This window comes from Leuciscus leuciscus (assembly GCF_965113295.1).
Source record: "Leuciscus leuciscus genome assembly, chromosome: 24".
NCBI lineage: Eukaryota > Metazoa > Chordata > Actinopteri > Cypriniformes > Leuciscidae > Leuciscus > Leuciscus leuciscus.
The window spans coordinates 19,944,263-19,965,212 of record NC_138723.1 but is presented as its reverse complement, the minus strand read 5'-3'; the positions used below and the strand labels follow the sequence as shown (position 1 = coordinate 19,965,212).

The 20,950-nt window shown below is 36.3% G+C and overlaps 1 protein-coding gene across 2 annotated transcripts in view; it reads left to right on the top strand.

Moving 5' to 3' along the window:
* opcml (opioid binding protein/cell adhesion molecule-like) overlaps positions 1-19,327 on the top strand; it is a 152,783-nt gene extending 133,456 nt beyond the window's left edge. For both annotated transcript variants that reach the window (XM_082158293.1, XM_082158292.1), the window contains 4 exons: positions 13,668-13,802; positions 13,908-14,028; positions 15,387-15,538; positions 15,813-19,327. In XM_082158293.1, the coding sequence (XP_082014419.1) occupies positions 13,668-13,802; positions 13,908-14,028; positions 15,387-15,538; positions 15,813-15,916 (512 nt within the window). In that variant the 3' untranslated portion in view covers positions 15,917-19,327. The remainder of the gene's footprint in view (positions 1-13,667; positions 13,803-13,907; positions 14,029-15,386; positions 15,539-15,812) is intronic.
* Positions 19,328-20,950: the final 1,623 nt, after the last annotated feature.

Below are 20,950 nucleotides of genomic sequence, written 5' to 3'. Positions count from 1 at the left end.
GGCACTTGCAACTTCTCAAATCTGTTACTGCAATTTCAAATTTCGTGCCTGCCTTGACTTTTGCTACTCTTTTCGCGATATATTAGGTGCAAAACTAACTTGTGCACTTGAAACTCAGTGACGGCGAGAGAGAAAGGGGGGCAGGAGCGTTCTATTGGCTGGCGCCTAGCCAATGAAATGGGACTTCTATTGTACGCGATGATGTCACGAAACCCGTGTCCCCAGGACACTCTGAAACGCTAACATGGCTATATCAGCATTAGACTGATATTAAAATGAATAAACGATATTATCAAACTCAGTAAACACCATACTAATAATGCATACTACAGAAAATTGTTTTATTAAATGATATCATTTTCGGTATTAAAAAAAAAGTAATATAATTAAGTATTGGTTAGCATTTATTATTATTATTATTTTGTTTAAGTTTTGGGGTGGGCTAGCAATGCAATTTAAATGATTGTGTACATCATAATATGATATTTTATACGCAGGAAAAAAGAACAATGACATGGCTAAATTAGTAAGTAAGTAAGTAAAGTTTATTTATTGAGCGCTTTTAACAGATAAAATCACAAAGTGCTTTACAAGGTGCAACCACATTAATATACAATCAATAAAAATTAAGACATTTAAAAAGCCCAAAATAAAATAAAACCCAGTTAACTAAAAGCTTGTTTAAATAACAGTGTCTTCAGTTGCCTTTTAAAAGAATCGACAGAGTCAGCCACACGGAGGAACATCTTTAAATATCTTTAAATAGTTCTTCAAAATACATAACAAAAATTATTTATATTTATATATCTAATTAAGCCTGAGGGATGAAATTAGGTAAATTCAACTAGAAAAAGAGGAAAACTTAAAGGAGAAATGTTTTGGATATAAAATAAAGAAATTATCAACATATTCAAGAGATGACGATTTTGGGGTTTCTTAATAAAAAATTATATCGTTATAAGGATAAAATATAACAACTTAAATCAATCCTAAATGTATTCACAAAATAAATGGCCAGCTGTTTCATCAAATATCAAGATATTTACAGATAGATGAATTAAACATGTCGTTCGTATCTTTTAAGTTGTTGCGCTTGTGATAACGCGTCGTAGGTCACATGATAACGTCAACATGGCAGATGTCGGATCGCATTCATACTTAATGAGATCTGGCTATATAGTACCTACTCTTTTAGCGCTCGTTACTTTTAGGATTTGAACGCAACCAGTGAAAACAGGAAAGACCAGACATGTTACAATTTAAAGCCTAATACATGTAACAAAAGATAACTTTCAATTATACTGTAATGCTGAATGCCTAATTAATGGCAACAATTTAAGGGGAACAAATTTCATAGACATCTGTAGCGGGATTGGTGATCAATGATGCCTTCTATTCATAAAAAGATACCATTAAACAAATATTTATAATACAGACTACTGTCTTTATGTTGATTCAACATTCATTTGGAGATTAAATGTGAAATTATTACAATATAAAAATATATAAAAACTTTAAAATTAGGTTGTATTAATCGCGATTAATTACAGAAAAAAATGTGTGATTAATTTTTTTTATCGATTGACAGCACTAATATATATGTATAACATATATTGCATTCTTCTATGAATCTCGCTATCTCTCCCTCCTTTCCATATGGATATCTAACTTTCCTTACTATCATTTAACCTAAAACTTTAGAATCGCTCTTTTGCTGCCTTGCAAACACGGGTATTTCCTTCAGGGTATGCAAATCTAGTTTTATAAACAACATTTATTCAAAATGCAATTATAATGAGGAAAAACGTATAAAAAACAGACAAGGGGAGGAATACATGCGAATGATGGGAGTTCAGATTCTGCAGAAATCTGCTGAGCTTTGGCAGATTTGCTGGCCTAGTTATATCCATTATATAACCTACACACATATAAGATTATACTCATAGTTAGTCTTGTGAGAAGTTATGCTGCCCCGATATATGTAGAGATGTGACCCCTAGAGCAGGGCTGGCTTGGTTATCAGCTATCTGTCAGATTAACAGTAGGATCAATGAAGAGCTGCCAGGACAAGCCTGACTAATCCACTGTAGTTTTACTCTGATGGGACGAGAACGAGTGCGGTCACTATGAGACTGTTTAAAAGTCTTTACAGAAGATATTTTCTCTCTACTATTGTGTTGAGAATCATTTTGTCAGTAAGTGCACATTTCCACAGCAGCTTCCTTTAGCACCAGCATAATTTACAGCACATTGTCTGGATATTGTTTCAAATGCAAAATGATATTGCAAGTACAATTGCAGTGTACATTATTTGTTACATTATTCATTCATGCAATGAGCAACCCTCCCTGTGTGCTTGGGTTTTTATGTGAAACATCTGATGGAGATGGCATTATCTGACTGTTTCATTATTTGCTAACGATGAACATTTTGAATAATGCTTTCACACAGGCTCTTCTCTCTTCCCACTGAGTGAGAAAAACGGAGTGAATATTTCACAACCCAACTGTTGCATTGTGGAGTAACGAAGTAGCAATGCTACTAACTTAAAGCTGCAATCGGCAAGTCTGGCAGATTGAGGGTACTTAGCCAAAATTTTGAATGTTTACAACTCTCATGCCCCTCCCCCACTACCAGCGAGTTCGTGCTCGTCAGTGCGTGTGCACCAGATTTTCTGTGAACGCGTCCGTCTCTTCAGCATCTATCAACACCATGGACTCGGAGGTAGGCTGCCCTGGCTAATCTACCCATAGATAGCAATAACCGAGGAATTGGAAGCTTGTTAGTAAATTTTCTCTCCGCCATCACGCTTCGTACAATCCAACACACCTCCGAACTTCAGGCGTGTGCATGTGATATTGTAACGTGCGCGGGGGAGGGGGGATCTGTGGCGTGTGCACGAACTGTGATTGACAGTCAGCTCTCACACAGCCCTGCGCTGATTGGACCAGAAGAACCGGGAGCGGTGGATTTTTGCAAAACATATAACAGGCTCCAGGTGGAGGTAGAAGCAGGCCCGTCGCGACAAGGCAGGCAAACCAAGCAATTGCTTGGGGCCCCGAGCTGGCCTGGGGCCCCAAGACAACGACTGGTTAAGAATAAAATGCAACGACAAACTGTGTGAGCGCCCCTTTGATAGTCAATGCAGTAAAGTGCAATGACACTGTTATCGGGATCCCCCTCAAGGGGGCCCCTCTCAGTAGTCGCTGACAGCAGCCAGCCAACCACGTGATCTCTGCTGCCGGCAAAATACAAAAACTCATCGGCAGTCATCATGAAGCGGAATTATGCTTCAGGAAGCCAGAAAAGAATGAATAGAAAGGAAGAGGAGGATAAGAAAAAACAAGATAGTGGTAAGTAGGTGTGTAACGATACACGTATTCGTATTGAACCGTTCGGTACGAGGCTTTCGGTTCGGTGTTCGGTACGCATTTTCAAACCGAACGGTTCGTTGGATTATTTTTCCTGCCGACCAAAATTTTGTTATTTCAAATGTAGGCGCGTTGCGCGTGGCAAGCGCGCTCATAATGTAGAGACGCCGGCGCGACCACAACATTGCCCAACATCAAATGGCAAACGTAATGTAAGCGGAACGAAACTGAGCTACTCGTTATTGTGTGGTTGACGGACCGTTGTTTATCAGTTTGGACCAGTGCAGCGCGAGCCGATTGTGATCATGCGACACTGTTACTACACAGCGCTAATAAGAGATCCAGTAAAGAAAGCATTTGAATTCGCCACAGAAGTAATAACATCGCTGTGAGATCTAGTGAGAAACATTCACATAGTTTGGCAGGAATATTAGGCTATAATGCCTTCAAGTAACATTACGTCGGTTTTATTTTGACATTATGAATACAATGCAAATGTTAATCTTAACTAAAATAAACATTTGTTTAAACTACTACAATATTACATTTAATTTTTTCCAAGGAGCTGTTTTGTTTTATATGCTCCTAAGAAGAGCCAATTATAGCTCCAGAATTGCTCAAAGTAAAAAGAAATCATATTTTATGATAAAAAAAAGAAAGAAAAATAAATAAATCAAGGAAATTGGCATTTCTTTCTTTTTGCTGTATCGAAAACATAGCAAACCGTAACACATGTGTATCGTATTGAACCGAACATGTCTATTTTGCTTGGGGCCCCCAAATTCCTTCAAACGGCCCTGGGTAGAAGCGCAAGTTTTTTTCTAAAACCGGCTGATTTATGATGTTCTGTCGGAGCATAGTGTCGGTTTCAGTTAATATGATCAAAAAAAATCTTGCTGACTGCAGCTTTAACTAAAACAAAATTCTCAATTTCGTGACAGTAGTTAAAATGACTCCCTGAATAGAATTTTAGTTAGGCTATATTAGTTGATTTAGTCGTTTTGAAAAAATAAATTAACACATTTATTCAGCAAGGATGCATTAAATTAATCAAACTTGACAGTTACAGTTAAGTCATTTATACTACTTGCTACAAAAGATTTCTATTTCAAATAAATGCTGTTCATCAAATAATCCTGAAAAATATGATCACAGTTTAAACTAAAATATTGAGTTGGACAACAATTTTTTTTATTGATAATGATAAGAAATGTTTCTTGAGCAGCAAATCAGCATATTAGAATGATTTCTGAAGGATCATGTGACACCGAAGACGGGGGTAATAATGCTGAAAATTCAGCTTTGTCATCACAGGAATGCATTTAAAATATATTAAAATAGAACATTTATTTTAAATTGTAATAATATTTCAAAACATAAAATATTTCAAAACTGTTTTTACTGTATTTTTGGTCCAATAAATGCAACCTTGGTGAGTAGAAGAGACTTCTACACATAGTGTCTACACATTTTTAAATAAGCATTTTTTAAAGCTATACATTTAAGTAATAGCTAATACATTAATAAGTGAATAAATGAAAACTGCTTATATTAACTGGTTTTAGCTGGTTAAAGATGGCCTAGCTGGTCTCCCAGCATGGTCAAAATCCTTCTAAGACCAAATACAAAGAGAAACCAGCTAAGTCCAGTTAATAAGCTTATATTTCTTTCGATCAAGGTATTTTAAAGTATCTTGATAGTATAACTGGATGAAATGATGAATATCTTAGTCTAAACACACCTAACAGTTTGAAATCCAACCCTGAGGTTTTTGTTTCTGCATTTTCCCTGTCAGTTCAGATGTCTCTAATTTGAACTGCTGCTGTCCTTTTGTGATGTGATGAGACTGGGATTGTAAACATCTAGAGGAATCAGGCTGATGTGTGCATCTCCATTTTGTAGTGTCTCAGCTGTGAGAGGGCTTTGTTTAGTCCTGGAACCATGCCAGTTTTCACATCATTCTCTCTCTCTCTCTCTCTCAAGCGCTCCTCTGTCATGCTTCTCTCTCTCCATCTCACTGCCACTGTCATTTCTTCCTCTCCTTCTCTCTTCTGCTTTTATACTCTCTGGTTACACTTGACAGAACTGCTCATGGTCAGTTAAAGACAAAAGAACACAAGTAAAGGCTTAAAAGGACAGTTCACCTAAAAAGGACAATTCCTCATGTCATTCCAATGTATGACATTCTTTATTCTATGGAAAACAAAAGAAGATTTTTTTTCTTGTTCGTACAATGAAACTCGATGGGGTTCAAAACAACATGGGACCCCATTGACTGTTATTGTATGAAAAAAGAAAAGAAATCAAATCAATGTGTGTTCCACAGAAAACAAAAGTATATCAGAAATATATCAACTTGCCACTCATGATAAAAGAAACACAGATAATTAATTATCTATAATAAATCATAATTTGGGTTGTATGTTCGTGCACTGATGTGACAAAGGTTACATACTCTAAGTAGATGTTTAATTACTATACAGCGTGTAGACGTAGAACAAACAGAATTTAGATTTTCTTTCTGTGAAATTACACATTTAGCTAATATGCTCTAGCGTTACATCAGTGACTGTGCCATCCCTCCCTCGAGTCACATACTAACTAGTTCATATTCCCTATCCCAAAACCAGTGTTATCAAGCCATGCTCATGTGTTTCAAGCACAATCAACCTCTTCTCCATCTTATTAAACCAGTCACATAGTCGATGAAGCCTGAAAAGAACGCGTATTCCCTGGATGCATTCCTGCCCTCTTATCTTTCCATTACAAACTCACACATGTGTCTTATGGGGCTGAGGGGACGGCGTCATGCTTCCCCGTCACGCCAGCCAGGAGAAAGAACGAAGGAGGGGGCAGCAGAAGCTGGGAGGCCTTGGTGATAAATCATTATTTATTTCTATTTGACAGAATTAACACTCTGATGAACGCACAGAGCTTGACTTGTTTTTGGCTGCACTGATTTATGGGGCAAATTTGCCAAAGGTTTTTTAGGGTGGACGGAGGATTTTTTTTCTGGCGGAATCTGTTGACAAGAGCAATTCATTGTTACACTGTACACACAGGTGAAGCTAATATTTTACACATGCATCAATGGAAATGTGGTGGTGTAAGGGACGTAGGCCAGTAAGAGCTGTGTGTGTAAACCTCACTCCCCTGGCCTCAAGAGGAGCACTAGCGACTGACGCTAGAGGCTGCGGTCTTTAGCGTCCTTGTTAGCGTGCCTGCCTCCCACGCCAGAGACCCTGGTTAGAATCCCGCTCGGAGCGGGTCGAGTAGGGCCGAGTATCATTTGTCAAACAAAGGGTTTAGCTCACACTGTAGTAAAACTGCAATACTTGTTTACAACTCTTTGGAATACTTGATTCTGATTGGTCAACTTCAGAATTCTGCTGGTTTCATGACTCTCATAGTATTTTGTGATCTCTTTCTTCTAAAAAAAAAAAAACCCTCATCTTTCAATTGATCTATTTATTGTATAATAAACCTGTTTAACAAGATGAACAAGACTTTAAACAAGACTGTTTTATGTTTTGGCTACATGACACTACAAGGTGGCTAATTCGTACAATGTAAGTTTTTGTATTTTCGAAACGTACAGTGAAGGTTATGTTTTGGGATGGACCTTCATGTTTACTTTTTTCTAAAAATCATACATTTTCATATTATTCACTTTTTTCCAAAACTTCTTTGAGATCGGGTTGCTGACTGTACATACCTTTCATCACCTACTCAGACTCTGAAATATATATTAACAACAATTTTGGCAAAAATATTTACAATTTGAATGTCCTAGAGTGCTAATGTGTCACAGCCTGCTGACACCGTTTCCAACTGTTTTGTATATATATATGTGTGTTCGAATACATTCGAATGTTGCACAAAATGCAACAGTTGGCATTGGCAGGCAGCATTTTTTGGCATGTTATTAAAGCAAACCAGTCAAATGCAGTAAATCATAGACAAACTACTAGTAATTATTTAAATGTAAAATGAATGAAATAGCAGTTTCTGTTCTTGAATATTAATATGCATTTAGGTGTAAGGTATACAAATATTCCAGGATCATAAAACTTTACAGAGCGTCAGTGGGTTTGTATGATAAACATACTGAAGTTTCAGCCTTCTAGCTGATTGCGAAGGCTTCAAAGTAAATGCGTGTCTATATACTTTTAATAAGAATTTTTTATGCAATGGAAAATAAAATAACCCCTATAAACAGTTCTCACTGTTCTTAAATGGAGAAGAGGTCTGACCGGTCTCTTTGACAGCCCCAGGCTTTGAAAACTACAAAAAAGTGACTTTGGGCCACAGTCAGATCCTATTTCTTTTTATGTTTATGCATATAAATCATGATTTTCAAAATCACTGGCTTCCTAAAAACACTTTCAAGGGGAATCAAAGAAAATGCATAATAAGTATCACTACTTGGGTCTCTGAGGGTTAAACAAGACCAATGGAAAATAGAGTATAATAATGTTAAATAGATGTATGTGCCAACCAAAGGATATGGTCAATCATAGGAGCTTTTCACTCCCATCTTAACTTCACCATTACTGCGTCAAGAGGCAATGCAGAATGACAACCAAGAGAGCAGATCCATTAGTTGTAAAAACGACATCACACCGAGCCGTAATGGCCTCTTCCCTCTCAAGGGGCCACATTACTAGACAGTAATTGATTGGCAGTTAGAAACGAAATCTCTGTTTTAATTAGTGTGGCTTGACTTTGACTGGCTTAATGAAGATGCGTTCGTACATAAATTATTCTGTAGAAAGTTATTTGTTTGGAGGAACTTGTTTAAATGTGCAAGAGTAAAAAAGAAGCAGAGAGAGAGAGTAATAAAAGAGAGAAAGGTCATTCAGGAGTGGAGGGCCAGCAATGATCAGTTTCACTGAACTGTGTAACCATGGTGACCTGCTGCCTACCGGGGCATGATTGGAGGATTTAGACATTCTGCTTGAGAGATGACAGCAAAATACAGACGGCGTTCTCTCAACAGCTGGGGTTCAAGTACTGCTTTTCTTTCAGTCTGCAGGCAGTGCAGGTATTCATTTAAAGATGCGTTGATATCCTCAAACATTCCTTTCCTATTTTTGAAAACAACCTTTGTTCAATAATGAAATATCGGCTTGCTACAAATGTCTCTCAAATATATATATATTTTGTAAGGTTTTATTCCAGTGGAACAGTAAAGTAATAAAGCAAGATTTAGGCAAGAATAATGACATTTTATTTCATTGATTTCATCATTGTGTTTCTCACACAAAGCTATCATTTAGCTTTAGAAGACATGGAATGTGGAGCACCCTTTGTATGAAAACTAATTTTGTGTCCCACAGAAAAAGACAAATCATATGTGCTTTGTATAATAAAGATATACACTGTACACACGCACACACAAACACACACTTCGCCCATTATTCAAATATTTAAAAATGTAACATTTTGCAAACATAATGCATAGAGCTTGAAGTCAATTGTTTTATCTGTGATAATGCAATTAAAAAGGTGGTAAATTGTGCGGACAATATATATATAATTTAAAAAGAAAAAGAAAAGCTGCAGTTTTAGGGCTGCTAAGAAATATTTATGACCGGTACATACCATCCACCCTCCATTGTAAAATGTGGCTACAAGTAAATTTGCCACTCTGAGGGTGAGTAAATAATTACAGTTTTAATTTTTGGTGTACTGTCCCTTTAAATTTGGACTCTCTTTCTCCCTTTTTACCTTGTTTCCTCTTTCTTTCTTGCTCTCTCATCCAAATGTCAGACCTTTCTGCCTTGCAGCTTTTCTAGAGCCCAGGTCAGATTGAATGGGGTAAGGTGAGATAAAGCACTAGTGTTTTTAACAATAGCCCACAACAAAGTGATAATAGAAAAGGAAACATATCAATTCTGTGAAGCTACCGCAGGTCCTTGGGCAGTTTTTGAGGGTGGATTTCAGCTCCCAGCCTGGTTTGCATTTTTTTTTTTTTAAACCTGTTTATCAGAATCGGTTTTTAGGACTTGCTGCATGTAATGAAAGCAAGTTCTTGTGACATCCTCATTTTCCAGTTATAAACATTACGACTTCCTGTAATTAGCTTAGTCATTGCTTTACAATCTGAAGTAATCATCATTTGAATTTCTATTAAGGAGGTAGTCCATTTAGGGACGATTGCAAAACGCAATTAGGTATGTTGACAAACAGTAATGACGGTCAGTGGCTTATTACGAAATCATTAGCACACTGAAATCTCATTATATGTGTAATATCATTCCATAATGTGTTTATTAGTTGATGAAGGAGCTCAGAATGCCTGCTGTGGAGTGTTAAAGCACATGCTCAAATGAAGCAGAATACAATGAAGCAGTAGGACAGCATTTGAAGCTCAGTCATTGGCCTAGCTAGCTTCACGTCGCATTACCGGAAATATTGAATGACCCGTTTTAATGCATGAAGCCATTGACCCACTTCAGTGTATTTCGTGGGTGCCTCAGAGTCTGGACATTTTCTGATTCCATTTCACTTTGATACATGGATCCCCTGCTTTGGGGACCAACACACTTTAAAAGCATGCTATTACAGTTAAGGATTGTTGACTAGTCTTCTAGATTAGCGAGGCTGATTAGTTTATCTACTTCTTTCCCCATATGTTTTTGTTTTTCCTGTGATGTAAGAGTATGGAATTAGTGATGAGAAGGTTTCAGCATGCTGATATGGTGTGCTTTAATGTTCTGAAATTATCAACATAAAACTCTCTCAGAAAAGTTAAACACACACACACACACACTACAGGTCAAAAGTTTGAAACAAGCCCTTACTTTACCTTATCAAGGGAAAATTTATTAAATGACAGTAATTAATTACTTAGTAATCAGGGGTGTTACAATACCCTCATGTCATGATTCAATACATATCGCGATACTGAACTCACGATACAATATTATTGCGATTCTCCAAGACATTTGGTAAAAGGTTAACAAAAAATGTACTGTTGATTAAAATGCTAAATTTGGTACATTGTGGGTGTAAATGAATAGGCTTGGACTTGGTGCTGATAACCCAATTCACAGGACAATGGTGACACCAGAATGAAAATATTCATGATTCTGACGCTGAAAACAGAATTATTTTAGATGAATATGCTTGCACTCTGTCACTGACTAGATATATTTAAATAATGTAGACCTCTTTTTACTGGTAACATAAGACATTTGACATTATCAGGACCCAAAAATATTCCCCCATTGCATTATTATACATTACATTCAACATTAATATAAAAGTTGAATGTAGTACTGACACTAAAACTCTGTAAACTTGAATTTGTTCTCTTACAGTAATTTTAATTTTGGGTGAACTATACACAATACAGATTGTCACTATCCACGACACATATTGTTGCATTTTTGTATTGCGATATATTGTGACATGATATACTGTATTGTTACAGCCCTAATAGTAATGCATTACACCCAACTCTGTCTCTGATTGCAGTAGGGTGCATAAAACATGGATACAGGTTTATAGGAAAATGATTCCTGATGGATTCGGATAAGGATTAGTCAAGGTCTAAAAAAGTGTTCAGTGACATTCATTAAAACTGAGACTGAAAATTCAATGTGTCTGGGAAATATTAAATCTTTTTTTTCCCTCTCTCTCTCTCTCTCTCTCTCTCTCTCTCTCTCTCTCTCTCTCTCTCTCTCTCTCTCTCTCCGGTCATCATGTAGAATAGGAAATGTAAAAAAAAAAAAAAAAAGGTAAAAAGACGAGTCAGCTTAATTCACTTGTGTGGATATTCAATAATACAACCATAATAAAGTCAGACATCTCCTAAATAAAGCCTTATCTTAATGTTGTCCCGTCTGCTTCAGTGGCGTGATCTGTATAAACTACTTTACTCTCCGACTGTAACATGAGAGCGAGTTTTCCCCCTTGATCCTAATCTTCTAAATTTAGTTATAGGAACATTTCTCACTCGCTTCTTTTCCCTCTCACTGACTGTACGCAGACAGCACAGACCGTTTTATTTATTCCTTCCTGTTTACACTGTCATTCTCCTTTACATTCTAATAATCTTCTGCTCTGTTCAGGAAGACAGTCTCATGACAGCAGCAGGATTATTACTCAGTGTTGGATGTAATTGCTATGGGCCCGGTGTTTGCTTTCTGTCTCTTAAGTAAACATTATAAATCATTGCTGTTCACCGTGGCTATCTACACTAACCCCATCTCCATTCCAAAATCAAACTGACCCCTTTAATAGCTCAATATAAATCAAAACTACATGAGAATAAATACAATGTTGTATCACTATCCGAGCTACACGCGTTACTGTATGTTCTTTGCCCAATTCAAAACTACAGAAAGGTAATGAGTGCTTTTTTTTGTATGTAGAATAAACAAATTCTCTTTGGAATAAAATCAATTCCCTGGGTGAATAAAAACTTGCTCTGTAAAACTTAGAAGCACACTTCTTTGTGGTGAATGTAAAAGAACAGCTGGGTCAAACGTACAACTGCAGTTGATTCAATAAGTGTTGTCTGTGAAAAATTGGAGGAAAATCCTTTTGGCTGTATGGATAAGAGTTTATGAAGTGAGAAACACTATGACCTTTACTTGTAATTTTCAGTCTTTTAGTGGTGGTTTTGACATCCATACAGTATCTTATAAAACTTAACTTTTATACAAGAAAACCAAAAGGTTGCTGGGAGTGAGGTTTTTAGAAACTTTTATTTCTGGCTGAACTTCTTTTTTTTTTGTGGTCTTTTCCGAGGCTTTTGTAAATAATAATACTCAATAATCTAAAATGATAAATAATCTAAATACATTTTGGCTTGAACACCTGAGCCCGCTGATCATATTCAAAATCATAAAGGAAGTAGATTTTCTTCTGTGGAACATAAAATATATTTTGAGGTTTTCGACAGTTGAAAGTCAGTGGGGTCCAAAACAATGTTGTATGGACAAACTTTGTTCAAAATATCCTCTTTTGTCTTCCACAGAGGGAAAAAAGTCAAGTTTGAATTATGACATGAGGGTATGGAAGCTTAATTGTGATTTTTTATAACTCGCAATTCTGAGAAATAAAGCTTTGGGTTATAAACTCACAATTGCAAGAAATTGTGACGATAAAAAGTCACAATTAACTTTTTTATTCCATGGCGTAAACAAGCTTCCGTACGAGGGTGAGTAAATGATGACAGAAATACTTTACTGTGCAGAAAACAGCTGTATCATATGGTTCACACTTAAAGGCCAGTTTATATTTAAAATATTTAGTCTCTTATTCTCACATTGACAGATTCTTATATTATGAATAGTACTGTTTAAAATTAGGGGATGTAATTTTCCGGCTTTGGCTCATGTTGAGCGTAATCTGGGGTGAACCATACTCTCAAAATGTTTGCTCAAACTTTTTAAGCATTACGAAGCTGAGTCACATAAGAAGATATGCATAATTACCAACCTCTCCCACAATCCCCAAGGCCGTGTTATTAGAAACAAAATAACAACCTAAGTCCACTCCTCAACCTTTTCACTAAATGAAGGACTGAGGCTGTATTAATGAGATGCCATAATGTGCAGTTTGTGCAGTGAGTGGCATTTGCACTAACTGGCTGTCTGAACCTGAGGGTGAAACTTTATTTCATTCCCTCAGAGGAATAACTGAATCATTTCTTTGCTTGATAATAGAACTGGAGATACAGGTGGGTTTTGTGTAATGATCGAAAACAACAGCAGAGGGTTAGTCCAGGTCAGCCAAGCGTAACATATTTGTCTTATTGACATTCACCAACCTTTTTCTTCCTACAGATTGAGATAATGTTAAATAAATGCCGTTTTAGACAGATCATAGCAGAATAAGTGCGCCTGCTTTAGGATTCCTGAACAGTGGCTCAAACTCTGTATTTTCTGATGTTGCTTGAGAAAATACATTCCTCATGTTGGAAATTCATTTAAGCAAGAATGATTGTGGCATTATGACACTACTATGATATTTTCAGCTGCTGTCCTCAGAAAAAATAGAAGGACATAGGTTTGAGATTGAGTTATGAATGTATAAATGGGATGCAGAATGCTTGTGGCCATAGGGTATATATATATATAAAAATGTGTGTGTGTGTATATATATATATATATATATATACTGTGACAGATGTTCCTTGTAGCAAACGTACATCCCTATATCTCCACTATACCACTGTAGCCCCTCAGGCCTTTTACCCAGAGTCATTTTTATAATGCATTGGTTTTATAATATGAATTTATGTATGTTAATAATACTTTAACCTCATGTGTATTGATACAGGTAACAGAATCATTACCGAGGGTGAATATGTTGAAATGACTGGAATCACCAAAGACATGTCTGGCTCATACGACTGCATCACCTCAAACGACATCTCGCCTCCAGACGTGAGGACTGTTCAGGTTACTGTAAACTGTGAGTATCTCATTCACCCTAAGAAAATTCCTGTTAATGCCATACATTTATCATGTTTTTTTTTTTTTATATGAATTCCTCAATTACACGTGATTCATTTCACAGACCCACCTGTCATCTCACGAGCTCAGAGCACAGGAACGGCCGTCGGCCAGAAAGGAGTTATGTGGTGCGAGGCGTCTGCGGTTCCTCTGGCGGATTTTCAGTGGTATAAAGGGGAGCGCAGGTGAGGCTAGTAGTTTATTATTTAATTTTTTTTGACAGTGAGAGTCAAGCAATATTTAGGCAGAGAGAGGAGAAAATGGGATTGGAACCAGCATCTCCTCAACAAACTGCTAGTTCAGGGGTGTCCAGTCCTGCTCCTGGAGGGCCACTGTCCTGCAGAGTTTAGCTCCAACCCCAATTAAACACACCTAATCCAGCTAATCAAGATCTTACTAAGCATTAGTGTTGTCAAAAACACAGATATTTCTATATGTATCGATACTGAAATATCTGAAACTGTTCCAATACTCCTTTTCTGCAGTTACGATACACCGTTACAGGCTGTGTGTTCTTGCTCTCTTCTCTCAGGCGGCGAAGTGACACACACTCGCCTCCTGTCACTTACTCGTCTCATTTGCTGCGGTTGAATAGTGCTTGTATTGTGCATAATTTTACTCATTCCCGCAGGTTTCGTGCTCACACCAAAAGTGTGTGCACCACATATAAGTGGTGCCCTCATAAAGCTTCCTCTCAAACAGCTTGAGAGTACCAAAGTGACTTCTTTTTCATGGCTTATTGCACTTAAACGGTCAAATGCATACAAAAGTATGTCAAAATGTCCGTCCTGCAGATTATTCAGGTAAATGCAGTCAGTTTGGAATGTAAATAGTTGAGATCACACATGTTGTGTAACAGTATATTGGATCCGTGCATAAACTCTTAAAGTGACAGCAGCCTAATACATCTGTCATGTAATCAAAGAACAAAATACTCACTGCTCTTTACTCATTATTTTTTGTAATTTTAATTGTAAGCATTAATCAGTATTTAATTTTTACATTGAAAACTATCCAGTGTTATTTTACATTTGACTACTTGTATTTCTGTAGTATTTCTTACCTGAATACAGTTAGACCAACCTGAAAAACTTAAAGGTATAACGGAGGATGTTTTACTTCCTGGTGGGTAGTCTAAACTATTGGTCCTCCTAATTGTCAATCATTCTGGTGAATCAATCAAACTTTTCAAAAAGTGGAGAGGGCGGGTCTTATCTAAAATTTGGAAAGATCCTCCGCTATACCTTTAAGTATAAGTATAAACGTATATGACAGTTTTCCCTGTGGTGTGTTGAGGCAAGATGGAGCTGAACTCTGCAGGACAGTGGCCTTCCAGGACCGAGTTTGGACAATCCTGCGCTAAGCCATGGTTCCAACAGAGTTTGTTAATTAAAAATATAAAAAGAACTGTATTTGTTAGACATTTACGTCACATGCAGCTGCGAGAGAGCGATATGTTAATTTGTACCACCACCCGTCTGCTTACGTAGATTTAATAACGGCTCATCTTAACGCGCTTCTAACTTGACCTCACATTTTCCAGACTCCTCAACGGATTTAATGGGGTCAAGATCGAAAACAAGGGTAAACAGTCCATGCTAACATTCTTTAACGTTTCCGAAGAGGATTATGGGAACTACACTTGTGTGGCCATGAACACGCTGGGAATAACAAACGCCAGCATTATTTTGTACGGTAAGAGGCTCCTTCTAATAACTAAATGCATGTTAATTTATGCATAAAATCCATGTCAAGTATAACTTGGCACTATCAACGAGCGTCACAATGTGTCAAATGTTTGCCTAATGCAATTACATCAGCTCTCGTCTTGTCACCTTCAGGCATCCACTAACTCTGACGATGTTTGAGAGGTGTATTTGCAGCAATTTCTTTGAACAGCGTAATGCATGATGATACACACGTTGGATGTTTGGGAGGTTGTTAACATGTGGGGTTTCTATTCCCGCAGGCCCCGGAGCGATACACGATATGAACAACGCAGCCTTATCGCCAACCAGCTCATTCTTGCTTCTAACTCTGGTTTTAACTCTCTCGGTCCTCAGCAAGTTTTGATGCTAAAGCAGAGCGTCCGCTTCTCCATCCAAACACAGACTCACAGTCCCACACTCAGAGAAGGAGAGTCCTTTATCGGTTATTAGCATCATAATCACCATTTAAATATTTTTTCCTTTTGTTTTATTTCTGAAGGGAAGTGTCAGTGTGGGTTTATGGGTCTGTAATAAGATGCTTTGGGATTTAACCGTGTTTTGAAACCGTGAACTGGACTGTGAATGGAGTCAGTTTGTTAGCTGGGTAGAAATAATAATAGAACCACTATATGTGTCTCTCCAACCTTTTGTATGTGAAAAGAGAAGCAAAAATTCATGTAATTGTGAATAACTGAATGGTTTTTTGCTCAGTATTGAACAGTGTGAATTGAGGTTACTGGTGTGTCCTGTTTTCCTGTAAAATAACATGATTTTCTTTCTTTTTTAAAAAATAATTGCTAAAAATGACAAACAGCAAAAAAGAAAGATACAAAGAGATTTAAAAATGCTTCAGTGCGCCCAGAAAGTATTTGGACACTTAAGTCACACTTAAAAATGTATGAATGTCATTTAACCAAGTGGCATTTACAAGCAAATTATCCCTTTCTTATAAAACTAACTTCACTTTTCTTGCATTTCCATAATCCTCTTTTTACAATTCTTTAAACTTGTTTTTTTTAGAGGATGTATGAAGTCTCCTGTTCTCCTCCAGTGTAGTTCAGCACATAAACTGTTCTATAATTAAAATAAAAACATTAACATTTTAAAATAGTATTACAATTTATTTTATTTATTACAAATTCTTTTCTTTTTTTTATATAAGTAATTTATTCATGTAGTGGCAAAGCTGAATTTCCAGCAGCCATTATTCAGTGATAAGAATAATTTATTTATTTGATCCAATGTTTTGTTATCTAATGCAATTACACTCTAATTTAGGTCCAAATACTTTTTGGGGAGGCTGTATGTGATTATTTGATTTACTGTACATGTACAGATGTATGCATATACTGTTCAAACACACACACACACACACACACACAAGACCTATGCGTTCAATATAATATAGCACACAATTCCTAAAAACATCCATCAATGCTCATCTGCCATTAATGGTGTTCAAATGATAAAGGAATCACAAAGATAACCTGCACGTGTACTTGTACTGAGCTGACATAGTTACAAGCAGTAGGATAGACTCCTTACCTGGTCTAATACGTTTTACGCTGCTCTTAGATATGTTTTTAGCGTAGACACAGACAGTATGCCCTAATGTAAGCTACATCAAATCTGTTCCTCATATAAAGACCCTTTAGGTTGATCATAAACGTACCAAATGGGATAGAGGAACATTTCCTCTATAAAGTCCAAAGGGTGATTTAGTCTCGATATCCACAGGTCAAATTTCATACAACCAAATAATATCAGTCATTGTATATTTTGTTGTAAATCCCTTTCCAGATACTTTTGCATTATTTAAAACGGATTGAATTTGCTTTGGATGACTCTACTGGAGTGTTTAAACTTCTTTCTCAGGTTTTTGGTGCTGAGTTTCTTTTAAGTGTGTATGATTTTGTATTCTTGAGTCTTGGTGAAGTAAATTTGACAGAAGCCAAAACTGTTATCGCAAATTATATAATAAAAAAGATGATATTTAATAACTTCTGAGGACAAAAAAAAAATAAACCAGTTCCAGTAAGAGACACATTTCGTTGCATATATCTGTGGGTGATAACCATCAATTTATCCGTGATCTTTAGCACTAATTTCCACACTAATATAATGTCATATAAATGTCAAATTGTGCATGTCTGAGCAGGTGACAGAAAATGGTAATCTCGGTTTCCATCTATTTCATATTCCATATCTTTCCTTTCATAAGTCTGCAGATTTAGCATACGCACGTTCGTACTCCTTACTCCATGAAGACCGACCCGTCAACACACTCATGAATGATTTTGGATACCTACCAGAAACGTCCACTTATTAGAAGCTAACGATGTACGAGAGCTAAAAGAACCAGTAAGGAAATACAGACAGTCACATGCACTCAACCCACACAACTAACTTCACAGCGCTAAAATGAGACCTTGTCCGTGAGCTGTCTGCATTCAGCTTCAGTGAGCACTGTCAACAGCGCTAGACAAACACACTGAAGACGAATGCTTCAAGTCCAAGGTTTGCCACATCATTGAGAAAATAAATATATGCCCATAGATTGTAAATGCCCTTTCAGTTGATTTCAAAGTGAGATTCCTGCACTCATTTGAAGGACGCTGCTCTGTGAATGGTTCACAGAATGGTTTTTGTGACTGACGTTAGCATGGCGGACTCTGCAATATCGCTCTCATGGATACCAGATCATGTCATTGAAATATTAATTGGACCTCATTGTGATCATGACATTCATGAGCTCTTAAGTTAAGTACGACACTGTTCTTAACCATGCAGTGTGTTAAAAATGCTGTATGTGAACAAAAAAAAAAAAAAAATATGCAAATGAATATTTGTCCTGGATTTATTTGATTGTTAAATATAAGGACGGTGTAATTGCGGAGATCAACACACCTTTTCCTTGTTAGCGTTGTGCCTTGCGTGCATTAAAAAAAAATATCATGTGGTAGTGCAATCGAATAGACTCAGTATCGACCCTGGAAACTTCCGCTTGGGATGCATTTTTGTAAAGAGCCGGCTTGGTTTCAATGTTGCGGAAAAACATCAAATCATCTTTTGATAAGTATCATTATACATCGGTTTCTCAAATGTGTTTCGAGTGAAATTGCCCAATGATTTCTGGTGAGTTTTGTAACAGGTTAAAGTACATGAATAGGTTTTACTGTAGATTATTAGAGTATAATTTTGGTATGTTGGTTACCTTTTTAAAACGCTTATATTGTGACGGTGAAGACAGCGATGTCATTTTAACTGCTGGGATGAATGCCACAACCTTATCAGTGATCAGCAGTAGTGTACATACAGTACAGTATCTGAAATGGCATTGCAAACCCATTTAAGTTACAAACAGAATGTAATTGTTTTTCTTTGTTATTTTTATTTATTTATATATTTATATATATCGTCATCTGAAGGGAACAAAATGGCAAACATTCAATAATAGCACTCTGGATTTTTGCTGACCTGATCATCGTTATTTTAAAACTGCTGAAAGTATACATGGTACATCTAATCATAGCAACAGTGTTTCACCCAAAAGCTCTTGGCGAAAAATATTTTGCCCTCCCTTGCAAAACTGTATTGTATGTTTGTATTTATTTTTCTGACTGTCTCTATCTAGTTACGATTGTAAAGTGTATGATACCTTAACATTTGCAACACACAGCTCTCTCAATGTGCATGTACAGCCGTAGTTGTATTTTTCTTTTTTTTACTATTGGAAAATGAGTACAAGACTGTTGTATGTGTTCTGTGTAATAAAGTTAAGAATATTTTCTTCTAGTTTGGAGTTGTTAGTTATCTAACGTATTGTCATGGAATCTTTCACCATATAGGTTATTGATATTTAATAGTGCTTTCTCATTTCTCCTACATTTTTATTAGGTTACCCTTTATTTTTAAGGTGTCCTTGTTAAAGTGTAATTATACATTTTAGTGCTGAGTAATAATAACTAACATGTACTTACTATAGGGTTAGGGTCAGGAATAGGGTTTGGTTTATGGTTAATTGCATGTAATTATGCATAGCTTACTGTTTTCACTACAGTAAGTAAGTGTAACATATGTAACAAGGACACTAAAATAAAGAGTTATCTGATTACCTTTGTCATCTAATGCTCACTTAGTTCATATTTAAAAACACTTACAAATGTAGCAAATAAAATCCATTTTTCACATTGTACATTATAATATTGTGATGTCTAAATTCACTTGGAGCATGTAAAATGATTGAGTTTAGATTTTTAGTGTTTGTAATATATTTATAAAATAGTATTGAATTTTATCATTGGCATTTTTATTGGTTTATCAGCAATAACGTGAAAATAAGTATTGATTTAGATAAGAATTTTTAAGTCACAATTTAAATATCACTCCATCCCTACTTTCAATAGAGTGCAAAAGCTGGGTTCCAGAAGTAAAAACTCCATGCAATGTATGCATAGAGGTAATGATTTTTAACGATAACTTATAAACCTTTAAAGACAGATCTACTCTGAGCTACGAGGTTGTTAATACACATTTTTTTGTGTGCTTCTATTGAAGCCGATAGCCCTTATTTTCAAAAGTATTTTTTTTAAATAATCGTGTTTAACAGCAGAAAACTACATTACCCATGATGCTTTACAGAAAATTCCACCAATCAGAGAATTGAAAGAATGTAAGCTCAATTTGGTCTCCCCACACTCTCAAAATACTTAAATATTTCAGTAAATATGCATATACAATGCTTTATGGGATTGATTCTTTCTATCTCTAAAGCTGATAAGTACACTATCTTTGTAGTTTTGTCTGATTTTTAATACTTTTTTGCTTCAAATCAAAGTTGTCAAATCAAATTAATGTTATGATCCACCTTGTAGCTGGTTGCCTTGGTTCATGGCTTATAAAATCCCTAGAAATGAAGGTCATAATATATTGTGAATATATTCACGACTTACCGATATAGCACAACCTTGAGTGCCTAATTGCTTTTATAAAAATGTTTTTATTTATTAAGGCATTTTATTAAATGCTATCCCTGGCTGGAAGACCCAGCTGCTGAAAAGTGAGCTCTGTTGGCAGTGGTTTACTAGTTGACTTAATCCAGCAGCAGCTAAATGATTATTGTAGTCTAATCCGAATGTAAAAAGTCATTTATTAACCATTGTACCCTAACTGATGTGGTTCAATATTCCACAGAGCACTTTTAACAAGTTTCCCAGTGTTGACATGCTGCATGTTTTATAAAGACAGTTTACCTCGCACATCTCTCCCCACACTGGCCCTGCTCTATTGACGATACGCTCACGGTTTGGCTGCCGTCCTAAAGATAATGCAGCCAAGAAATGTCATGTCAAGTTAATGCGGTCTGTAGAAATGCTTATTTATTCACATATTTGTCTTT